Source organism: Schistocerca americana, chromosome 2 (assembly GCF_021461395.2).
Source record: "Schistocerca americana isolate TAMUIC-IGC-003095 chromosome 2, iqSchAmer2.1, whole genome shotgun sequence".
NCBI classification, from domain to species: Eukaryota; Metazoa; Arthropoda; class Insecta; order Orthoptera; family Acrididae; genus Schistocerca; species Schistocerca americana.
This window is the reverse complement of record NC_060120.1, coordinates 589,541,410-589,567,121: the sequence shown is the minus strand read 5'-3', so window position 1 is coordinate 589,567,121 and position 25,712 is coordinate 589,541,410. Positions and strand designations below refer to the sequence as shown.

The 25,712-nt window shown below is 45.8% G+C and overlaps 2 protein-coding genes across 2 annotated transcripts in view; one reads left to right on the top strand and one right to left on the bottom strand.

The window, feature by feature from the left end:
- Positions 1-5,623, top strand: part of LOC124595834 (brachyurin-like) — a 61,534-nt gene extending 55,911 nt beyond the window's left edge. The window contains exon 7 of the mRNA XM_047134732.1: positions 5,364-5,623. Coding sequence (XP_046990688.1) covers positions 5,364-5,534 — 171 coding nt within the window. The 3' untranslated portion in view covers positions 5,535-5,623. The remainder of the gene's footprint in view (positions 1-5,363) is intronic.
- A 1,309-nt stretch (positions 5,624-6,932) lies between these two features.
- Positions 6,933-24,480, bottom strand: LOC124594212 (proline-rich protein 2-like). Its single transcript, XM_047132572.1, has 3 exons — positions 24,408-24,480; positions 20,891-21,297; positions 6,933-7,001 (listed from the first exon to the last, which is right to left on the bottom strand). Exons 1-3 carry the CDS (start codon positions 24,478-24,480, stop codon positions 6,933-6,935), a joined length of 549 nt encoding a protein of 182 aa, XP_046988528.1.
- Positions 24,481-25,712: the final 1,232 nt, after the last annotated feature.

The following is a 25,712-nucleotide window of genomic DNA, read 5'->3' as shown; positions in this document are numbered from 1 at the left end:
ATCAAATTCTATGTGTTGCCTGACTGCAATTTCACCCATTAACAAACTGCATAGAATTTTATTAGTCTGGTCCTGATGAGAAGCTTTTGCTTTAATAATGGCAAATGCCTCCGTGGTAAAGCCAGGAGCACCATCCACACCCTGGTACCACCTTGCTAATGTTCTTGGATGTGGCAGACACGTGTCGTAGCAGCGTCTAACATATTTATATGCTTGTGGGCAATAAAAGTTTAATGTAAGAGCAAACGAACGTAGCTCAGGGCTGTAAGTTGTAGGAACACTCTTACAGTTTGTCTTTGCTGCCTGTCGTTGCAACAGCTGCTTGTGCATTCCAGGTATGCTTGCAAAAACACTTAGACTGTCTTCATCCACAAAATGTTTTTTTCTCAGTTCTTCCATCACTGTACTCAAACATGCCACTTTTTTATTAAACGGCGCTTGGATTGCTGAAGAACTTTGACTTTCTTCCTATAATTTTCATTTTTTGTCAGCAGCACAGACACATCCATCTTAAGGTTCCTCACTATTGGTGTTTCTTCAGGATTTACATCCAATGGTGTGGTGGGATTAGCAGGATGAGAAGCTTCAGCCTGAAAGCCACTGGTAGTGGCTTCATCTTGAGTTCTGCATGTAGAAGTTAAATTAACTGTAAATTTTGATGTCTGCTGCCTTTGTGTTGGTGGTCGTCTCTTCTTCTGTTCCTACAGAAAACAAAGATTGAAAACAAAACTGTTCAATTACATCTTACAGCCTACTTATAATTATTTGCATTCCATAATGCATTTACAATATTTGTAGATTCTGATTGGACTTGTTACCATTTATTTGCACTACAATGACAGTACAGAAACACCTGTGGATGTGAGGGGGTAAGAAACCTGTCTTTATGAAAAGCTGCATGGGGGGGGGGGGGTTGATGTATTCTCAGTGCAGTAAGAAAGTGCCAATTAGGTGGTTTTGGGTCCACTGTATGTTTTGAAATTGTAACAATATACACTTGAACATATGATATAGTAGACAAATTATCTTACACAATTCAGCACTTTTTTCCAATATGATAATTTGTCACTGCACATAGCAAGAGTAAATGCAATGCTGTTACTGGGGTATTTAAGTAGTGTTCTTCCACTACAGACACCAGTGCTTACAGGTGTGAAACTATTATCAAAGAATACTGATTCAACTTGTTGAATTTTCCAAAATGGATGACTAAGTAATTAACGACCGAAAGAAGTAAAATTAAATATGACAAAGAGGAAGAGCAGATTATGACAATTATAATTTGACTTAATGCCTGAAGTCTTATTACACAGAAATAAAATTACACAAAACACACAAACTCTCATGAAAAAATTGAAATTTACGCCCGAAAATGTGATAAAACTATGAAAATTTGTTACATGGATTAACTCCACTGTAATCCGCACATGTTACTGGTTATAGGCAAAAACACAACTGAAATTAGAGGCCTAATTAAAACATTCATACTTTCTGGCATTGTACGTTTATTTCCTAGTTTTACAGGAATTCAGAATCAATATGCTGGTTTCACGTAGACTACCTTTTGTAAGTGAGGTGGAAAGGCAGGAAAAATTGATGGTACAGCATTTTCCCTGATCCGAACACTAGAAACTGAAGTTCGGTCAATATCTTCTTCTCGAAAATGCTGGGAACATATTTTGCTCCATTTGTTAGGTATCCAGTCTTTCCTTCTTACCATATGAACCCACAGAGCTCTACGAGCTTCATTGATCGGAAATCTGAAATAAAATAAGAAGGAAACAGTTTCACGAAACGTAAAAAGGCCGCACATCTTACGAATATAAACGACAAATATTTTACGAACGGGGCCACTTACGCATGGAACGTGATTCCTTTTAACTTGGTATCACTATTCCAACGGTTAGTACACCCGTAAACAACACAAACCGGCATTATAAAATGAAAAAACTTCCGCAGCTCTACACAGTAGCACAATCGGAAACGAGTCCTCTGACCAAACTGCAATGGCGGAGCTCGGTGTCTGTCGGCTTCAAGTTTGTGACGTCATGGCATCTCCCCTCCTTATACCTCCATGAGAGCTACGGTCGGGCAGTCTATTACCAAGGTGATCTTTGGCGACGGTGGCGCCTAAGCTCAGGGTGCGTGGCACTCGTGCGTCCGGTGGCTGGGCGGCGAAGGTTGCGTCGCTGTCGCAGTCGGGCAACAGCGCGATCTCTGGTGCCAGTCCTTGAACACAGCGTGATTGCCCCTTGTGTAGTGTCAGCTGGCTGTGATACCATAGTAACAAGGCTCATTGACGGTTGCCACTTCTTGTACAAACCTATCATTTGCTGATCTTCAGCCTTTCGATAACATTCTTGCTGTCTTCCACTTATTTTTATGGGTACCCTGTAGTAATTTTAATTTCCATAGTACGCCACTATAGTTAGAAAAAAATTTGAGAAAATTGTTAGATGTCGGGATCGCTGAGTATCCAAAATGAAGGCTGATGCTTTTATATTGGCATCAGTCGCCGCCATACTGTAATAGTGCCAGTGTTCCTTTAAACCTTGTTTAAGTCTGGTGAAGTTGCAAGCTGTGCTGCTCATTAGATACCACCGGTCGGCTCGTTGCAGCACAGCTCGATATTAGTCTGGTAAGATACCCTGTCATTATTCAGTGACGCTGAGGTGTCTCGCATGCCCACACTGCTGTCTCTTTTTTCGATGAACCTTTGAGGTCACTGGTTTTAATTGTCGATTTGGAAACACACGAGACAGCCGCATTAGGAAAAGCTCAACTGCGTCTCGCCAGTTGACACTTATCCATCATCGTGGACTCTTAGTACTTCTCAGTTTGTTCTGCTATATCATCGTCGTCGTCGTCATCGTCATCATCAAAGCTCAATACCCGTTTATCGAGTGCTGTTAATGAGCCACTTCTGCTTCCTTCTGTCCCTATAAGACCTGTAGCGGAGAATATCATCCTCTGACCTTCCTCTGACACCTGTCATGCTTGATCATGGTCAACCAATGAGTTCTGCTTCTTCCTACAGGATGTTCCCCGTCCACTTGTCTGCCCGAATTTATTCCAGCTATTCGTGCTGGCTCCACTCTCATTACATCCTGTACAACCGTAGTCTCGATGTGCTGATACGGTCTAAAAGGGATATCTTGACCTTGCCTTTCTTCGTCTCATTTCTTGTCCATCTTGGTCTTCAGGTTGGTGGATTTCAGGAGTTTCATTTGTGATGCCAGGAACCTCGATGCCTCTCTTTGTGAGGGCGCATGCTTCAATGTCAAAATATTTATTGTTGGTAAAACTCAGCACCGTTTTTAACTTTGTTCGTTGTCTTCCATCCATCGAATTATCCCTGGAGATTATGCTATAGAGGTGCGAAAAACAGTCCACAAACTGTAGAACTGTAGCTGATGATGTCCTAGTCTCACAATTGCGTGATGCTCGTCTATATTGAATGCCGTCGCCTCTGCCTTGGTATCGCTGATATGAAGGTATTCTAGGAGCTGATTTCCACACGTTGAATCTGTTCTGAACTCCTTCCTCTGATTTGCCTCAGATCATATCATATGCAAATCCAATTGCATTAATTTCAATAAAACTTTTCTGGTTGTTTTTTATTCCATCGCCCATAAAAGTGATGAACAGTAGTGGAGACAGTGCACTGCGTATCTGTATTATATTCATGGTCTGAAATCATGAAGATCGTTCCTCTCCACCGAATGATTCACAATACCGAATTACTAAAGATCCTCGAAATACTTCACAACATTCATCGATCATGAAAAGCTGATGCTGCAACCTCGGTGTCCAAAGATATGAAAAACATTTCCGAATCTGATATACCTTTGTTCGCACGATGCCGAGCTGATGTTACTCCCAGTAGGAGTTTACCCTGCCTTATGGGCTACACTGTGTGTGAAGCTAAACGTACTGCAGATCTTCCATAATGTGAACGAACCACGAAAATAAGTTCATCTAGGGTTGACGATAGGGAAGGTTCTCTACAGGGTATTTCTGTGATGAGGATGCATACTGTTAGCCGTGGTACAGAAAGGGAAATGTATTAATTTCAGGTATTGGACTTTGGTACGGAAACAAGTAACGAAAAAGGCGTAAGTATAAATGCCAAATTTCATTTTGCCAATCATGGTCTGCTGACGATAATAAAAATTTGGGCTCTCCCAGATTCTGTGCACACGTCATTTTGTTGTACAAAGAAGCGAATATTCTTAAATATCCTCTTCTGTGTTTTGTCAGTAGAGAAGCAATGACAGACGAATGTTATTGAAGTAATTAATGTGTCACTGTGGTGCCAACTGCTGCTCAGTTTGCTGCAGTAGGTGCAGTACGATGCGCCAGAGCCATACCCCGAAGACGATGGTCTTCCCTCCCGGTAGTGCCACGTGGCCGTCCCAAGTCCGCTCTTCTCGCGACTGTACATTCTCCTGATCACCGCTGGCAGTAATCATGCACAGTGGCTACACTCTTACCAAGTCTTTCTACAGTATCGCAGAAGCAACATTCAGCTTATCGCAGCCCTATTACACGACCCCGTTCAATTTCAGTGAGGTGATGATATTGGCGTCTTTATCGCCTTAAAGGCATCCCTGACTGCAATCAACTCACATTCAATCTCAAAGGTAACTAAGTCTCACGACCTTTACAGCGTGTAATTAAAGCAAAACTGAATTGCATGCTCACAGTGACGCTACTAGCGGCACTCTTATGCGAATAGCTCGAAATTTGAGTAGACATCGTTTTTCCGATGTAGAAACACGACTACCAGTTTTCGTGCATGTCGCAGGACGCCTTGGTGTTGCAGTATTTTTTCGTCAGTGTATTTTATAGCATCGTGTACTTCATAGAGTAGAAGAACAGTTAGCAGACGATGAATGTCTCAGCACGACAATGCACCTTATAATACAGGTGCTGCAGTAGGGCAATAGATTGTGCACAATAACATTCCTGAAATGGATTAGCCTGCAGAGTCCCGACCTGAACACAATGGAACACTTTTTGGTCGACTTCCATTACTTCAAACTGCAGCGTCATACAGCACAACCTCCTCTAGTTTTGGGCTAGCATTCCTCCACATACGGTCAGACACCTGACTGAAAGTGACCCAGCACAGTAAAGGCACATGGCGGACACGCACGGGTACGTTTGGACAGATAGTGAATATCCGCCACAATGGCAGTTGCATTCCAGGGAAACTATTTCAAGAACTTATGGAGGTGCTACTTTAGAATGTATGTGTTTACCTTCAGCGCTACATCTTGAGTGAGTGACACTTTACTGTGTTGGGGAATACCTGATTGGGGCTCCCACCAGCCAGAGATAATACTGTGGTCACGTTTCAGGGCGACAGCGGCGGCGCGCTGGTGGTCGGCTCACAGGGAAGCTACACGCAGATCGGGATCGTCAGCTGGAGTTCGGGCAATGGCTGTGCGAGCGGAGACCCATCCGGCTTCACCAGGGTCACCTACGTCCTCGACTGGATCGCAAGTACAGCCGGCATCACCATTCCGTAAAGGCAGCACATTCATCACCGGCTATTTCCAGATTCCTCGAGAGAAGAAACTGTGAACAATACAGAGCCCCAAATAAATAATTCAGTATATGAAGTGTCTTATTTATTAATTTATTGCTCGTTAATTAGCCAGAGTATGAATGCGTCAATTACACACACAGTTCATCTGGAAACTTCTTTATGAGTTCCATAATTTCAGTTCCATGTACGAAACATATAGACAACGGCACTTAAGAAGGCAGCCATGCTGTTTTGAAGCCGCAAATTACGCCAAAAAAAGTCCTTACGCTATTCGTCATTACTAATCACACACAGCTAATCTTGGAAACAGGCAGAAGCAACTCGATGGAATACTTCCCTGCTAGTTTCGCAAATGATGTACGTACTGTGTAATTGTTTTGTTGGTTGCTGTTGTATATGTAAACTGTTTCCCTGTTCCTTAACTTTCGTGTGTGTCTTTGTTTTAAGGTAAACCTGAACAATGTTTATGTAAACGCTTTTTGATAAAAGGAGTCGTCAAATCCGTCTGAAACTGTATAATTGTATTGCAAATAACTTTTACCAAAATTGATTGGAAAACTTAAGACTGTGTGCTAAATATGTTATCCTATGGAGTTCTATACAGTGCAGTGTAGAGCGCTTCAGTGTCTGACGTCGCAGTGCTTGTCTTACAGTCAACACAAGAAAAAAATGGTTCAAATAGCTCTGAGCACTATGGGACTTAACATCTGTGGTCATCAGTCCCCTAGAACTTAGAACTACTTAAACCTAACTAACCTAAAGACACCACACACATCCATGCCCGAGGCAGGATTCGAACCTGCGACCGTAGCAGTCCCGCGGTTCCGGACTGAGCGCCTGAACCGCTAGACCACCGCGGCCGGCCAACACAAGAAACAAACAGAATAAATATTCTATGTAAAATTAAAAATCAAAATTTGAAAGCATAAATATCCAAAATGCTTTTATTAAAATACCCTGTGTTTTTACGTAAGCATATTGGTTAAATAAACAGTCGGAAACAGTGGCCTTAGGGATGTTTAGGAGTGTGGAAATTTCACGTACAGCCCTATGACACAAGTGACACCCAGTCACCTGACCACGTTCGAAGTTCCTGAGTTCCGCGGAGCGCCCCACTCTGCTCTCTCTCACGATGTCTAATGACTACCGAAGTCGCTGATATGGATTACCTGGCAGTAGGTGGCAGTACAATGCACCTAATATGAAAAACGTATGTTTTGGAGAGTGTCTGGATACTTTTGATCACATAGTGTATGTGTAACTAGAAACGTGAGGTCTTGTAAACCTCTTAATATTTTTTAGCACATGATTCGACATCAGCTGATAAAAGTGAAGTGAATAGTGAACTATTTCATACTATAAGCATATGAAATACTATTCAGCGCTTCTGCAGACTTCGTTGATTACGATATTTAAAATGAACACCACTCACGATGCTTATGAGTGTCTGAGTATAAATTAAAAAGGTTGTAGAAAAGTAAACAAACGCAGTAATAAAATGAACTGAGAATATTAGTTCGTAGAATGTTTGCACGCTCGACGCACATATCCCTACCACGTTTCAGGCAAATTGGCTGACCACATTTGCTGCACTTACGCCACTGCTTATACCCCTTTCCATTCTTTCTGACGCAGGACACTTCATACACGTCTTGCTCTTTTCCATTCCGTCAGTTGGTGTACCTCTAACATGTCGTCATCAAATAATTCTCCTGTATTCGAAATTTGGTAGGCGCTTGCACCAAAATTCGATTTTTGCTTTTAGTCCAAGCATTCCTCCTTTAAAAATGTTGTCTTGAGGCGTTGTTGTTGCTCTAATGGACTTTTAACGTACCCACTTGAGTTTGTCTTTGTGATGAAAAGACTGTGTTTGCTGTGAATAATTTCTGTGGTACAGGGCACAACTGGCTCCGCTTCCAGTGAAGCATTTTCTTCACTAGTATCACACACTGTTTCATGGTGACCACCAGCTACCACAAAAAGATATCAGCATCAGCTCTTCGAAAATCGCTCCATGCTATAGCTAAAAATTAATTAATTCACACATAAAATAAAAAGCTGTGAAACAAAAATTCTGAAAAATCAATTGAAATGAAAATAAGCATTAATTAGAAACATGTGCACTATTAGACTTATCTAATTATTACAAGTGATGCGAAACGTGCGGTCAGACAGGCAACCTATTCCGCACTCGGTTCTAAGAAATATACTTTATCGTTACACTGACAAACTTAAGCTGATTGCTGAATTTTGCTTTAGACGCAGCAAGCATTTAAGCAATGACACTGAAAAAGAGAGAGGGTGGTTTTTTGCAGTGCTGCCACACTCAATGTTCAAATGAATTATGAGTCTTAGAGGTCATTGTTTAGGGTTAAAGGTTAAACTTGTTCTAGCATTATGTAAAGCTATAAATGTGGTTGCAGGAATGTTTTCAAAATCCCTAGTAGATTCTACACTGACGCTGAGTTAGCTCCTCTTCTCACTATAATCTATCGCAGATCTCTCAAACAAAAAAGCGCGCCCAGTAGTACGAATAATGCACACATGATTCCCGTTTACAAGAAGGGTAGTAGAAGTGATCCACTAAATTATCACCCAGTGTCCTTCATATCCGTATGTTGTAAAATCTTAGAATATGTTCTGAGCTCAAACATAATGAGGTATCTTGAACAGAATGACCTCCTCCATGCCAACGGGTAGCGTGGATTCCGAAAACATCGATCATGTGAAATCCAAACCTTTTCTCACTTCACACAATGAAAGCTTTGGATCAGGTAGTCCGGTAAATGCAGTATTTCTTGATTTCCGAAAACAAGTTGACTCAGGCACTCCGGTAAATACAGTATTTCTTGAATTCCGAAAACAAGTTGACTCAGTAGCACATTTATGTTTTTGTCAAAAGTACGATCATTCGGTGGATCAAGCAAAATTTATGGCTGACATGAAGATTTTTTGGTAGGGATGACGCAGGAGATTACCTTCAGTCGAGAGTCATCATCAGATGCAGAAGTAACTTCGTGTGGCCCGGCGAAGTGTGTTGGTGTCCTTGATGTTCATGTTATATAATAATGACCGTGCGCACAATATTAATGGTAACGTCAGAGTTTTTGGAGATGATGCAGCTATCTGTAATGAAGTACTATACCACAGAGTCTGCGTAGATATTCAATCGCATATTCATAAGATTTAAAAGTTGTGCAAAGATTGGCAACTTGCTGTAACGTTCTGAAATGAGTAGCTGCAGACTTCAAAAAACGAGAAAAACTTCAAGGAGTCACTTTTGGAATCAGTCAACTCATACAAATACCTGGTTGTAACACTTTGTAGGGATGTGAAATGGAGCGATCACATAGGCTCAGCCGTGGATAAAGTAGGTGGTAGACTTCGTTTTATTGATAGAATACTCAGGAAAAGCAATCAATCTACAAACATAATTGCTTAAAGATCACTCGTCCGACCCATTCTAGTACACTGCACAGGTGAGTCACACCCATACTAAATACGACTAACAGGGAATGTCGAACGTGTACAGAGAAGGGCAGCACGAATGGTTACAGGTCTGTTTGGCGCGTGGGAGAGTGTCACGGAAATGCTGAAGAAATTGGACAAGTAGACGCTTTAAGACAAATGTAAATTTTCCCTAGAATGCCTGCTCACAAATTTTCAGGTACGATTTTTGAATGATGGGTCTAAGAATATATTATAAACCCCTTTGTATCGCTCACATAGGGATCATGAGGACAAGATTAGATTAATACAGCACGCAAGGAGGCATTTAAACAATCATCCTTCCCGCACTCCATACTTGAACGGAATGGAAAGAACCCTAATAAATGTTACAATGAAACTTGCCCTCTCCCATGAACTTCACATTGGTTTGCAGAGTGTTGATATATATGTAGATGGAGATTTTGGATAATGGCTTGCTGTCTTCGTTCAACAATGCCTAAATGCTACCGATCGAGCGCCAGGAAACGAACTAAGTGTCGCTATTCGGGTTTCGGTAGGAAAGGTTGCGTGCAGCTGAGTGGCAGGAGAACTGGTTTGCAGATGTTATGATATATGAGTTTGCAAGTGTTTTCGTCGATTAATAGATCAGTAATGAGTAATTATTCCGTTTATTCGTGTGCATAATTAATTAGATATGAAATCAGCGGACAAATCAGTATCGTAATTCTATCAGAAGTATCCGTTCGTGAGAAACATTACTACAGGGTACCCCAAAAAGAATGACTCAATTTTAAATAAAATTATTTATTGGGAAGATGGGCTTAACACCAACAAATTGCATACTAAAATACTCATAAAAGACAGAAGTTAATAAAAATCCATCAAAAATGTTCAATATGTCCTCCATTGGCAGCTAGTCGATAGCCGAAGGTGTCTTCTGTCACTGATGCTATAGCAGCTGATATTCTGGTTTTTAGTTCATCAATGTCACGAGGTAGGGGAGGAACGTAAACACATTGTTTAACATATCCCCACAAGAAGAAATCACATGGTGTTAAGCCATGGGACCTAGGAGGCGAAGAGTGTAAAGCCTAGCCACGCGGTCCTGTAAGCCCTATCCAATGTTGCACACTGGCATTGAGGAGACGGGAGTTCGCGATGCCGACGACCGAGGACGATGCGCGCGCGGCCGGGGCAGCCGGAGACGGCCGCTGGTTGGTCGGTAGGGCCTGGCCCGCCGGACGCCCCAGCGGCCACTCCACACAGGACGGATCCCAGGTTGACGACCTAGGCTACGGCACCGGTTCATGACAGGATAGAACGTCAAGAACGACGATCGACAGGCGCTATTCGACAGCAGAAGACTACACACCACACGACGAAACCGTATTCGGACGTCGGCCATACGTCATATCACGACGGACGCAGCAATGAAGACGACCGCCAGGACTACGCCAGAAGACTCGATATATGTCGGGAGGAGGACAAAGAAACGCTGAAGGACATACAACGCCTAATCCGCTATTCACGGGAAACGCAAGAGCAGGATAACGACACCTGTCTGGCATCTCCATCTATGGACTCAGATATCGAATCACAGCACTCCCACCAAACGGTCGACGACGCGGAGATGGCAGCGGCCTTTCCAGCAGAAAACGACAAAAAAAATGGCTCTGAGCACTATGGGACTTAACATCTATGGTCATCAGTCCCTTAGAACTTAGAACTACTTAAGCCTAACTAACCTAAGGACAGCACACAACACCCAGCCATCACGAGGCAGAGAAAATCCCTGACCCCGCCGGGAATCGAACCCGGGAACCCGGGCGTGGGAAGCGAGAACGCTACCGCACGACCACGAGATGCGGGCAGAAAACGACAACGACTCCCCACACGCAGAGGGGGACTTTACGCTCGTACACAACAAACGGTGCAGAAGCAACGCATTAGCCAAGGACCTAGCCAACCCGGCTAAAAGACGAACAGAGACCATCCCCACGACGAACCGATTCGCCCCACTGACGCCTCACGCTGCGCCTCCATCACCCACCAACAAGTCACAGGCACAAACTTCTAATGCCGCAGAAGCCGTGGACAGAGACAAGAATGTGCTTCGCAAAGTGCCCCCAGTCACTATTTACTACACAAATGATTACGTTCACCTCAATGAAACGCTCAACGGACTTCTAGTGGGCAACCTTAAAGCCGTATACCAAAAGGACCGCATCAAATACCACTTTGAGTCTTTCGAAGACGAAAGACGTGCAATAAAATTCTTCACGAACCACAGCTTCTCCTATTTTACGCATCAAGCACCAGACGACAGGGAAGTGAAAGTAGTTGTCAAACGCCTTCCGGCGGAAGTTACCGAAGAACAACTTTACAATGCCCTCAAGGAAAATGGCTTTAAAGTGCTACAAGTCTACCAATTTAAGGAACGCGACGAGAAGACGAAACAACTGATACCGCAACCTGTGTACCGAGTCACCCTCCCATCCGGAAAAGACAGTGACAAGATATACAGGGTGTTTAAAAAATGACCGGTAAATTTGAAACGGCAATAAAAACTAAACGAGCAGCGATAGAAATACACCGTTTGTTGCAATATGCTTGGGACAACAGTACATTTTCAAGCGGACAAACTTTCGAAATTACAGTAGTTACAATTTTCAACAACAGATGGCGCTGCAAGTGATGTGAAAGATATAGAAGGCAACGCAGTCTGTGGGTGCGCCATTCTGCACGTCGTCTTTCTGCTGTAAGCGTGTGCTGTTCACAACGTGCAAGTGTGCTGTAGACAACATGGTTTATTCCTTACAACAGAGGATTTTTCAGGTGTTGGAATTCCACCGCCTAGAACACAGTGTTGTTGCAACAAGATGAAGTTTTCAACGGAGGTTTAATGTAACCAAAGGACCGAAAAGCGATACAATAAAGGATCTGTTTGAAAAATTTCAACGGACTGGGAACGTGACGGATGAACGTGTTGGAAAGGTAGGGCGACCGCGTACGGCAACCACAGAGGGCAACGCGCAGCTAGTGCAGCAGGTGATCCAACAGCGGCCTCGGGTTTCCGTTCGCCATGTTGCAGCTGCGGTCCAAATGACGCCAACGTCCATGTATCGTCTCATGCGCCAGAGTTTACACCTCTATCCATACAAAATTCAAACCCCTCAGCGCCGCTACCATTGCTGCATGAGAGACATTCGCTAACGATATAGTGCACAGGATTGATGACGGCGATATGCATGTGGGCAGCATTTGGTTTACTGACGAAGCTTATTTTTACCTGGACGGCTTCGTCAATAAACAGAACTGGCACATATGAGGAACCGAAAAGCCCCATGTAGCAGTCCCATCGTCCCTGCATCCTCAAAAAGTACTGGTCTGGGCCGCCATTTCTTCCAAAGGAATCATTGGCCCATTTTTCAGATCCGAAACGATTACTGCATTACGCTATCTGGACATTCTTCGTGAATTTGTGGCGGTACAAACTGCCTTAGACGACACTGCGAACACCTCGTGGTTTATGCAAGATGGTGCCCGGCCACATCGCACGGCCGACGTCTTTAATTTCCTGAATGAATATTTCGATGATCGTGTGAATGCTTTGGGCTATCCGAAACATACAGGAGGCGGCGTGGATTGGCCTCCCTATTCGCCAGACATGAACCCCTGTGACTTCTTTCTGTGGGGGCACTTGAAAGACCAGGTGTACCGCCAGAATCCAGAGACAATTGAACAGCTGAAGCAGTACATCTCATTTGCATGTGAAGCCATTCCGCCAGACACGTTGTCAAAGGTTTCGGGTAATTTCATTCAGAGACTACGCCATATTATTGCTACGCTTGGTGGATATGTGGAAAATATCGTACTATAGTGTTTCCCAGACCGCAGCGCCATCTGTTGTTGAAAATTGTAACTACTGTAATTTCGAAAGTTTGTCTGCCTGAAAATGTACTGTTGTCCCAAGCATATCGCTGCTCGTTTAGTTTTTATTGCCGTTTCAAATATACCGGTCATTTTTGAAACACCCTGTATGATGTCAAATACCTGCTCTACACACGAGTGATAATAGAAACCTACAATAGTAAAGAAGGACCAGTCCAGTGCCGACATTGCCAACGTTTCGAGCATACAGCGAACTACTGCAGCATGCCAGCCCGCTGCGTCCGCTGCGGTGGCTCCCATAAATCATCGAATTGTACCCATCCTAGGACGTTGCCCCCAAAGTGCGCCAATTGTGAACAAGAACATCCAGCGACCTTCTGTGGCTGCCCCAAATTTCAAGAACTCCTACGGAAATATACTAGAAAGACACCAAAGAAGTCGATCCCACAACGGCCTATAATTGTGAGGAACTCGGCCATGGCAGCAATTCGGGCCACCCAACAACAAGCGGCACCTCTCCCTGTGGAAACAATCGCCTCTCGACCACAACCGGCACCCAGAGTGACTCTACGACAGACAAGACAACAGCGCTCTTACTCCGAAGCAATACATGCCCATTCACCGACGCCAACACCAGCGGAGACATCATCTGCCTGGTCGACCACCTTTACACCAGCGTTAACAGATATTCCTCAACTACTCACCGCCCTCCAGCAGAAGCAGACGTATATCCTCTCGCTTGTAGAAAGCGTACTGACAGCTTTTTAAACACCCTAAATGGATAGACGGCATCACACGAGGAATCTTAACTTCTGCATTTGGAATGCCAACGGTCTGAAACTGAAGAAAATAGAATTCACGGACTTCTTACATCGCCACATGATAGACATAGCATTTGTCTCCGAAACACGTCACCGCGAGTCAACCGACCTCCGCTTGAGGAACATGCACATCTACCGGACCGACAGACGGGACCAACGGGGTGGAGGGACCGCAGTTCTGATCAAAAAAAGCATTCGTCACCACCAAGAACGTTTACCCCAACTCCAGACTTTAGAGGCCACGGCAGCAACAATCCACACGACGCTCGGAAACGTTACCTGTATTGCGGCTTACCTTAGCCCAAAGAAGCCTCTCCACGCAGAAGATCTTTACGCCGTTACAGAGGGTTACGACAAGATCCTCCTTGGAGGGGATCTTAATAGTAAACATGTTCCCTGGAATTCCAGTAAGACTAACCCAAAAGGACATATGTTGTTTGCACTGGCTGAGAGTTTACATGTTTCCGTCCATGGCCCACGGGAACCGACGAGGATACTTTACGTCCAGACACAAGACCCTGATGTTCTAGACATCGCCATAATCAAGAACATCAACCCGAATCTCCATCTGCAGACGCTGGATGATCTTTCGTCAGAAAACAGACCGGTGTCAGGACTCATAGAGAGGGCTACTTTGCAACTCCCACTGCCGACGACAAGAACTTACGACTGGCAGCAGTTCCAAACGTACCTCAACAACAATGTGCGACCAACCCAGGTTGTTACTACCAGAGAAGCGATTGATGTGGCAGTCGCAGTACTCACGAAGAAGGTTAACAGTGCGAAACAGCGAGCACTCACGGAGCGCCTGCAACCAGATGTCAATTATGACGAGTTTTCACCACCACTGCAGGAACTTAAGACAAGGCGCAATCGTATTTCGGAAACGATGGGTCCCTTACCGCCATCCGGATGATAGACGGGAGACTCACAGACTTACCCTAGAACTCCGGCGGAAGGTTTAGGACTGGAAGCAACACACGTGGGAACTCCGAATGGACAACTTTCTATTACGCACCAAAGATGAATGGCGCATAGTTAAAAGTCTCAGACAGCAACAGCCCCCAAAAGGGCAATTCGAGGACCCCATGGCCTCTTGTACGACTCACTGGCGCAGGCGGAGCTGTATGCGGATACATACCAACAACAGATGACTGCGCCCCCCACGGAGGATGGAGATGATGCATTCCACCGTGCAGAGGAGGACACAGCGGCGGAATGGGAAGCTATTCGGGACGCCCCGACTAACACTATGCCCTGGCTGACAACGCCGGAGGAAATTCAGAGGATTATCAAGTATAGAAAACACACCTCACCTGGAACAATTAGAATCAGTAATACGGAATTGAAACACCTACCTAGAAAGCCTATCGTGCTTCTCACCCAGATAGTGAACAGCTGCATCAGGACTGGATACTTCCCAGAGGCATGGAAGATTGCCAGAATAGTGCCAATACCAAAACCGAGCAAGGATCTCTCACACCCTGACAGCTACAGACCCATAAGTTTACTGCCGACGCTGGGAAAGGTACTGGAACGTGTCCTACTGAAACGCATGCTGGACATCCTTGTGGCACACAACATCATCCGACCGGAGCAGTTTGGCTTCCAGGCGAAGCTATCGGCTGAGTTACAACTACTGCGCATCACGGAATCTATCCAAGACAATTTCAACAAGAAAAAACATACCCTTGGAGTCTTTCTCGATATAGAGAAGGCTTACGATAAAGTATGGCGACGCAACTTGATCGTCAAGCTCCGACGTACCACTCCCCTACGAGACTGCTATTGAAAACTTCTCGACAGTTTTCTTCAGGATCGCGGATTATATGTTCGCATTGATGACAAGAATTCAACAACACGGCCTGTCCTTGAAGGACTTCCACATGGATCGGTCATATCTCCACTGCTGTTTAATTTATACATTAACGACCTCCCGACGGTGCCACATGTTACTGCCAGTTTCTATGCCGACGACACAGCGCTCCTGACTGCAGGCTCCAGAATGGACCACCTCGTCACACGGATGCAGCGCCAACTAGATTTAGTGGACCACTGGACCCACAGGAACAAAATAACGGTCAATGCAGAGAAAACTAAAGTTATTGTCTTCACACGTCGGAGACCCATCGTCAATGAACGCCTACGGATATCAGAGCAGCCACTCCCCTGGACAACAACTGTAAAATACCTTGGAGTCTATCTGGACGCCAAACTGCTGTGTAGTCATCACATTATGGAGAAGAAGACGTCTGGCCTCAAAATGTTGGGAGCTCTCCTCCCATTTCTGAAGAGTTCGTACCTCAGCCAACGCACGAAACTCCAGTTGTACCACGCCACAGGCGAACCATCTATTTTGTATGGATCGACCTCTTGGGGTACTACGTGTGCCACTAACTACAAAAAGTTACAGGTTGTACAAAGCAGATGCCTACGATGGATCACTGGAGCCCAATGGTGGATCCGGAATAATGATATTCATCGAGCCTTAAGCGAATCTCACCTCTCATACAAGGTCAAGGAGAAGGCACGAACCTTATTTCGGAAGTTGGACATGATACGCGACAGTACACCACAACTCACCACAGTAGGTACGGTAGAACCCTTACGCAACCACAAATATAAAGTACCGAAGGCGGTAGTATTTGAGCCTCCGCAAATGATATCCCTACGTAATTCTCCATAATTTTAGGACATAAAGTCCTTTAGCACTTCTACACACATGTTTTCAAACACACACCAAAAGCAGCGAGTCAAAGGACCCTTCTGTGTGCCCAAACTAAAGCTGAAAGAAGAATAAATAAATAAAGAGAAAATTTTTACCCTTTCCACTCCCTACAGAAGTAAAAATCAACGAAGTTGATCAGACTTCAGTACCACCACCACACATAAAAAAAAAAACTTTGAGGAGACTACGCACGTTATTGTCCCACTGCGGTGGTGCTCCATCTTGCTGATGGATGAAATTGTCAGAGTCAAGTTGTGGGAACAACCAGTTCCGTAGCATTGCAAGATATGATAGTCCTGTTACGATTTCTTCCTCAAAAAAGTAGGGTCCATAAACCTTGCTTTGCGAAACAGGGCAAAAAACATTTACTTTGCGCGAGACTGGCTGCACGCTCTAGGTCAGTGCTCGTAGCGACATCCACCGGATTTTTTCTTAAACTATAGAGCATGCCGATTACATCTAGTGCTATTTCAGTTAACTTGTGGCATTTGCCACAATATTAATACAAGTTAAAATCAGGTTACACTTTTAAGGACACCCTGTATTTATATGGTTAGAAACGTTATCGTGGACTGTCATAGAGTGCGAACATAAATCTGCAAAAGCAATCCAGCGGTGACAAAACTCATTGCGAACGTGCACTAACTTCAAATATTAATTCGAACTTCGTTGCCTTCACACAAACTTAGGAAATGTGTTATTTGCGAAACCAATAAATGAAGGAAAATGGTATGTACTGTTATCCTCTGAAAGCATTATTCTTGCACTTTACTTTGAATAAAGTAAAAGTAAAGAAACACATTTTCGTTTAGGCGGCACAGATTTCTCAACGAAACGTGTTGTCTGTGTTAACCATCCCGAGACGAAAAAAGCGCTGCATCATTGTAAAAGGTACAGACGAGAGAGTATGCCTGGACTTATCCTAGTTCACTACTACCAGCTCCACATCGTAACGCGCACGTGCTTAACACGCAAATAATTGCACCATAATTTAAAAGTGAAATTAAAGATTAAAGAACTTTTCCAAACTTCGTCATTGTATACACTGATCAACCAGAACATGCGTACGTGACCACCGGCACAGCACGTTGGCGCAGTGGCAGAGCGTTGCAAAGTCTGATGATTCCCGAGAACCTCTTCACCGTGCCTGTCGGAGGGCTCGAATCCGTCGCCTGCCGAGGCAACAGCTCCTTCACACCTGCACGGCGGGACGGAGACCAGCTGGCGGCGGGTCCATTAGGCTCTGGAGAACATTAATGTGGGCACCCACTGTTCCAGTAGATTTCGTGAAGGTCACCATGACGACCAAGGAGCATCGTGCGCTGGTTGCGGACCACGTACACCCCTTAACGATAATCGTGTATCCCGGCGGCAGTGGCATTTTTCGAGATAATGCCTACTGTCACAAGGCCAGGTCTGAATACGATCGAACACATCTGGGAAGTGATTGAACGTGGCGTCGGGACTCAATGCTCCCCTTTCCAGAGTTTAGGCAATTGTGTGTCTCACGTGGGCGGACATGGTGACCACTAAGGCAACACCGTTTACTTGTCACGACGCGCCGCCGCTGTTATCCGTGCCAATGCTGGACGTACCGGCTATTAGGTAGGTGGTCATAATGTTCTGGTTGATCGATCTATGGAAGTTAACATTGTAAAGTCGCAGAATAATAAAACGAATATGTTTGGCAAAATGCACTATCTGAAAAATAATGAATGGTGCTGAACAACAGAATAGCAAAGCTAAAAACTCTTCGAAATATGCAAATGTATGTTACAATTAAAACTTACAAATCTCAACTTGATTTGAGCAATATTTTGGTTAAAATCGGCGTATTTACGAATAATTGAAGCCGCTACACAGTGTGATTTTTTCCACCTTGTACAAACTCTAGGGATTGATCGATGAAAGTATACGGAACAAAAAAAAGGTCTAACGAACTTATGACTGGAAATGCATAGTTTCCAAGCTGGAGACAATTTATTCAACCATACATTGTTACAGAGACTGCGGTCTAACATGCGCAGCCACAGTTACAGTATGTGCTGAAAAGCCGCCCGGGGTGGCCGAGCGGTTCTAGGCGCTACAGTCTGGAACCGCGCGACCGCTACGGTCGCAGGTTCGAATCCTGCCTCGGGCATGGATGCGCGTGATGTCCTTAGGTTAGTTAGGTTTAAGTAGTTCTAAGTTCTAGGGGACTGATGACCTCAGAAGTTAAGTCCCATAGTGTTCAGAGCCATTTGAACCATTTCTTTGTGCTGAAAATGGTTTCCATGTGCCTCAACGGATGCGTGTACGTGCCGTAGCACGTTCTGTCTGACAGGTTCACATCGGCCAGGCTGCATCTGAACAGTGTCACAGGCAGCATGAATACGCTACTCCATTGTATCCACATCTGAAATGGGCTCTGCATACAGAATACTTTTGAGATGGCCCGATAACCAGAAATCGCATGGGTTGTGATACGGTGGATGAGCAGGCCATGCCTGGACCCCCTCGCCCTATTCATCGGCCAGGGAAGACATGACTGAGATGCGTCCAGGCGTTAACGGCGAAGTGGGTTGGAACACCACCATGCAGCAGTTCCACATCCCTTCGAATCATGAATGGCACTTCTTTCAGCAGGAGAGGCAAAGTCACCCGCTAGGAACACCGATAGTTCCGGCCTGTTAGGAGACTTGGAAGAAAGTCTGGTCCCAAAATACGATCGCCAGTCATCCCGGTCCACACATTCCGGCTGCACCGAAGCTGATGATTCACTATCACCATACCATGAGAGTTCTGCATACTATCCCACCCATGACTGTTATGAAAGTTGAAGATACCTCTCCGCGTAAAGGAGGCCTCATGTGTGACTAGGTTGGATGACACCAATCCAGGAATCGTTGTTGCCTAGTGAAGAAACCAGTGACGAAACTGCTTCCCATGTGGAAATTCTGTCGCTAGTAAACTCTGTACACGCTGTAACTGATAAGGGTAGTAACAACTATCACGAACAGTGTTCCACACGGTCGTCTGGATTGCCCTGTACAGGTGGACCAACTGCCTGGTATTGACAAGGCGGTCGCACGTCCACAATGTTAATCCATTTTCCTAGAAGTCTGGTGGCCGAACTTTTGGGGTACGTCCTTCATGATTTCCTGCTTCCTGAAACGACCCTATCTCAGACGAACGGCGAAACACTAGTGCGAACAGGAAGGCTTTCGTTGTTGTCGGCGGGGATAGATCTCCTGATACAATCTTGCTGCCTGCTGCATACTATAACTGCGGGTGCATGGCACAGCGTGTAGAAGACCGCAGTCTGTGTAACAAAGTATGATTGAATAAATGGTCTCTAGCATGGAAACTATGCGTTCCCAGTCATAAGTTCATTAGACGTTTTTTGTTCCGTAACCTTTCATCGATCAACCCCTAGAGTTTGTAGAAAAAATCAACCTGTATAATAGACTTGTAAAGCTGAAAATTGGTTTGTAGCATCAGTTTCATGTAAAGACATTAAAATTTTCAAGTTATTTACTAAAAACCAAATTTGGAATGAAAAAGGGGTTGGTGATGGGTAGATTAGTTACCATTTGCATTTGTAATAGAAAGTTCTAAGTACAGCAGTCGATTACTTTGATGCAATAATACAGCCGTACCAAGGTTGAAGACTGTATTGTAAATAACAATGGTTACAAGAAACGTTAAACGGGCAGTTCAGAGGTCATGTTCTATTGCCGTTTCTTTTGTGGCGGCGTTCGTAGCGACAAACAATTCGCTGTAGAAACGGCTTACGAAGTCACCGCCACACTTTTAATAGCGGGCCGACCGGTCCGCTGGAACAGTGAACAGAAAGATGAAAACCCAAACACTCTGATTAAATAAAAGTCGGTACTTATCTTTATTAACGAAGATACAGCAACACAGTAGTGAACTCCGTGTCTACAGAAATCTGTCTAGTTCGAGTCGGAGCGGCTAGGTCAGCGTCGGCTGACGACAAACAACAACTCTGCTGCGACGAACACACAACTGACTAGCAAGCACACAATTCGGTGGCGAGTATACAACTGAGCGGCGAATACAGAACTGTCCTAGCGCTCGCGACTCCAGCGCTTAAGAACCCAGAAGCCAGCGGTGGCGCGCGCAGACTTGCGGCGATTTCCTGTCTCGCTGGCGCTGCTTATGCGGACGGCGTCCGGACTTTGATGCTGCCAACCTTTTGGCAGCGGGCTCGGGTGGGATTACTGGCTAGGATAGAACACTCCTCCCCCCAAATCGCCGCACCGTCGTTGAATAATGACGTGGCGAGCGTCGACGGCGGGGGAGGGGTCTGACCGCAGGCGTAGCAGAAGAGACCGGGGCGGAGACTGTTGTCGGTGGCAGTCCCCTGTCCGCACCCCAGCATTGGCTGCGCGGGGCCTCGGGAAACACCGACTGAAAACCGAGGTCAGGGTGCACGCCTCTGACCACGGGCGCAGCTTCTGGTACTGGACGCGACGGGGCGTCGGGACCTACGAAGAGAGGCAGCGTCTCCTGACGCTGCGTCGACGGCTGCTGAGTGGGCGCCGGACAAGGCGCTGCGGTGTCAGACTCCTTGGGGGTGCCCAAGGAAAGCGGCTGCAGGACAGGCTGCACAGCCACCGCTTGGGAAGGCGGCCCGGCTGAGGGGTCGACGTCCATCAGCTCCGAAGGCGGTGGCCACTGAAGAGGGACCGCAGGCGCCGGGGCGACCACCTGGGGCGCTCCCGAATGAAGCTGCGCGGGAGGCATCAACGGGACGGGCTGTCGGCGTGGTAGCGGCGACGGCTGCTGCTGCTGCCCTGGGGGCGGCAGCGAAGTCGGAAGGCGCGGCTGGAACCCGCCGCGGACCAAATCTGTGGACAAAGAACGAGCGGCAGAATCCGGGCGGCCAGCGCGGCGCAACTGATTCTGATGCCTCCTGTGCACCCCAGTAGCACCTTGAACAGTATAAAAACCGCGACCCTGGACACTTATCACGGTACCACGTTCCCAACGACGGCGTCCGTGATAAACTCTGAAAAAAACGGCGTCGTTGCGCTGAAAACGCGTGCGATGCTCAGAAGCGGCTGGTCGATCCGGGGGGTGCAACAACCGTAGTAGGGTGCGATGACGACGGCCGTGGAGAACCTCCGCCGGCGAAGGGCCGTCGCGTGGCGTGGTCCGGTACGACGACAGGAACGTGATGAGGGCCTGCTGACGAGAGTGCGTAGCACGAAGGCGGTCCATATGATCCTTGAATGTGCGTACAAAACGTTCCGCTGCACCATTCGATTGAGGGTGGAACGGCGGAGTAAGAACATGGCGAATGCCATTGGCAGAACAAAAACTTTCAAATTCAGCAGAGGTAGATTGTGGACCATTGTCAGACACGAAAACTTCTGGAAGACCCTCAATACAAAAAATTGAAGTCAACGCCTGTATAGTTTGTGCAGACGTTGTAGACTGCATGGGCACAACAAACGGAAAATTACTAAATGCATCTATCACGATGAGCCAACGAGAATGCCAATATGGACCAGCGAAATCAATATGTACTCGTTGCCAGGGACCGGCAGGGCGTGCCCACTCAAAATAGCGTTGAGACGGAGCAGCTTGGTGTTCGGCACACGTCGAACAATCTGTAGACATCTGCGTAATGTGCTTATCAATGCCGATCCACGTACAATGACGGCGGGCAAGCTGCTTGGTGCGGACCACTCCCCAATGACCTTGATGCAACAAGTCGAGGACCTTGGATTGGAGCACTTGGGGAACCACTACACGAAGCTGGTCATTCTCGGTGCGTAACAGCAAAACTCCGTGCGAAACAGACAACAGATGACGTTGCGGATAATAGCGACGAACCACAGGATCCGATATGTCCTTTGCCTTGGACGGCCAACCACGTTGAACAAAACGTAATAGTAAACTCAGATGAGGATCCGTAGCTGTCTCACGTGCCACCTGACGATAATCAACCGGAAAATCCCGGAGGGATTGATGCTCATCGGCGTCAATCTGATGGCAAGCGTCGTCAGAGGAATCGAAGACATCATCCGCAGCAATCGGCAATCTAGAAAGCGCGTCAGCGTTTGCATGCTGAGCTGTAGGGCAATACAGTATCTCATACTGGTATTGTGATAACAAAAGAGCCCAACGTTGTAGTCTCTGAGCTGTCCGCTGAGGAACTGGTTTAGACGGATGAAACAGTGACGTCAGGGGCTTGTGATCTGTTACTAAATAGAATGGTCTACCATAGAGGTAGTGATGGAATTTTGTGACACCGAACACAATAGCCAAAGCTTCCTTGTCCAATTGGCTATAATTACACTGAGCTTTGTTTAGCAATTTAGATGCGAACGCAATAGGACGTTCGGTGTTACCGACTCGGTGAGACAACACAGCACCGAGGCCGAAAGAAGAGGCATCACAAGCTAACACCAGAGGCTTGTTAGGGTCGTAATCGACCAGACAACGATCATTCAATAAAGCCTCTTTAAGCTGCTGAAAGGCTGATTGGCAATCAGCTGACCACACAAACGGGACATTCTTACGGCGGAGACGATGCAACGGTGCAGCAATCTGTGATGCATTAGGTATAAACCTAATATAATATGTCAATTTGCCAAGAACTGCTTGCAATTCATGCAGATTGCGAGGGGCGGGCAAATCACGAATAGCTGCTAAATGTGACTGGGAGGGATGAATGCCTTGAGCATTAATAACATGTCCCAGATACTCCATCTCCGTAAGGAAAAATGAACATTTATCGATGTTGCAACGTAGGCCTGCCTGAGACAACACTTTAAACAAACACTCCAAATTACGGAAATGTTCAGCAGGCGTCCGACCGGACACAACAATATCGTCTAAATAGTTGCAACACGATGGCACATTAGCCAGAAGTTGTGACAAAAAAACGCTGAAAAACAGCTGGAGCTGACGCACAACCAAAAGGCAAACGCAGAAAACGGAACAACCCCAACGACGTGTTTATGACAAAATACTGTTGTGATTGCCCGTCGAGGGGCAATTGCAAATATGCTTCACGGAGATCAATTTTGGAAAAGAAACGAGCTTCCCCTAACTTATCCATCAGCTCGTCCGGTCTAGGCAAAGGAAAAGAATCAAGGATTAACTGTCGACTTAAAATCAGCACACAAACGTAACTTGCCAGACGGTTTCTTTATAATAACTAAGGGAGAAGGCCACTGGCTCGCTGAAACGGGTTGAATAACACCGTTGTTTTGCCAACGACGAAGTTCATCTTCTACAGGTGCCCGGAGGGCGTGAGGCACTGGACGAGCACGACAAAATCGAGGCTGAGCATTATCTTTTAACGTAATATGAGCGGCAAAGTTCGCAGCACAACCTAGTTCGTCTTTAAATATGTCACTGTATCGTTTACACAAATCGGTTATGCTGTCTTGAGGAACAACAACAGAATTAATTTGCAACACATTGTCTTGGATAGACAGGCCAAACAAGTCAAAACAGTCTAATCCGAAAATGTTTACATTGTCTGTAGCGCGGAGCACTGTGAATGAAACTGTTTTTGTATTGCCACGGAATGTGGCTGGCACGCTACATACACCTAACACAGGAATTTGTTCTCCACTATAAGTAGCCAAAGAATGTTTTGCCGCTGAAAGTTTAGGGCGGCCGATAGCCGCATACGTAGCACTATTTATGAGAGTCACAGACGCACCAGTGTCTAATTGAAAATTGAAGGTCTTATCCTGGATGCGTAGCTTCACAAATAGTTCATTACACTGTCTCTGGATCGGTGCAGTGGAGGCGGAAGACACAAAATCAGCGCGTTTAGCGCGTGTTCGCTGCTTACGACAACTCGTGGGTTGGGCGGGTGGAACAACAACTCCCGCTTCACTTGCAGTCTGTACATTACTTTTTACAGCGTTTGAATTACGCCTGGGTCGCATAGCAGAGGGCTGGGTGGGTGGCTTATTGCGAACAAGTTTATTACCCACACGAACCGTGGAAGAGTCTTTAAACGCGACCTTCTGGGCGGGCTGGCTTTGAAGAACATGAATATCCATGGGCTGGGCAGCACTAGAATTGTTCTTGCGTTTACGCAAACAAACAGTCTGGATGTGTCCTTTCCTTTGACAAAAGTGACAAACCGCGTTTCTCAACGGGCAACGTTCACGAGGATGAGCAAGAACACACTTAGGGCAAGACTTAACTCTATCATTTTGCACACGCGGCTGACGAATGTGTTTAACATGACGCGGCCGGCTAGTGTTTACAGTCTGACTCTGCCGGTGGGGCCGCGGGCGTGACATAACTTGCTTAGCACAGGCAATTTGAGAAATACATGGCTGATCTAACTCACACTCAGCATAGTCAAAAGTATCTTGGGCTTCAATGATGTTCATCACAGTCTCTAATGACGGGTCAGGCAACTTTAAGATAGCAGCACGAATACGAGAATCTGCAATGTTTTGAGTAATAGCGTCTCGTAACATGACATCACTGTAGGAAGCTCCACACACACAATTAAATCGGCACTGACGGGTGAGGCCCCGTAAATCTGTTAACCACTGTTTATTAGATTGATGTGGCAGTTTCTTTAATCTGAAGAACTTGAATCTGGCTGCTGCCACATGAACTCGCGACTCGAAATACTCAGCAAGCTTGTTAACAACAACGTCATAGTCTAAAGCTTCTGGCTGGGATTCCGGGAACAACTTACAAAGTAGTCGATAGACTTCCACGCCTGCAGTGGAAATTAAATAAAGCTGCCGCTCAGTACCTGTGATTTCGTAGACTGTCACGTGCGCCTGCAACTGCGCGAAATATTCTCGCCATTCTTCTTGTGATGCATCAAAAGCACGGAAAGGTGATGCTGCCTGTGCTTGTTCCTTTTGTGTTGGAGGATTAGCCGCTTGTTTGACGATTGCTTCCACCAGATTTTGTATTTGCTGACTCTGTAACAAGATCAACTGTTGTAAGTCGGCAGACATAGTGAACACAAATTAAACCAGCCCCCAAAATTTTATCGCTATAATTAGTATAACCAGAAACAAGTTGAACCAGCCCTGCACACGAGTTCGGCAGTCCTCGTCGCCAGTTTTGTGGCGGCGTTCGTAGCGACAAACAATTCGCTGTAGAAACGGCTTACGAAGTCACCGCCACACTTTTAATAGCGGGCCGACCGGTCCGCTGGAACAGTGAACAGAAAGATGAAAACCCAAACACTCTGATTAAATAAAAGTCGGTACTTATCTTTATTAACGAAGATACAGCAACACAGTAGTGAACTCCGTGT

Coding starts and splice junctions, on each gene's coding strand:
- LOC124594212 (XM_047132572.1), bottom strand. CDS start 24,480: ATGGATATTCATGTTCTTCAAAGCCAGCCCGCCCAGAAGGTCGCGTTT. Junction 21,298..24,407: donor CTCTTCCACGGTTCGTGTGG/GTAATAAACTTG, acceptor CTTTGTCCACAG/ATTTGGTCCGCGGCGGGTTC. Junction 7,002..20,890: donor TACCAGAAGCTGCGCCCGTG/GTCAGAGGCGTG, acceptor ATTTATACTCAG/ACACTCATAAGCATCGTGAG.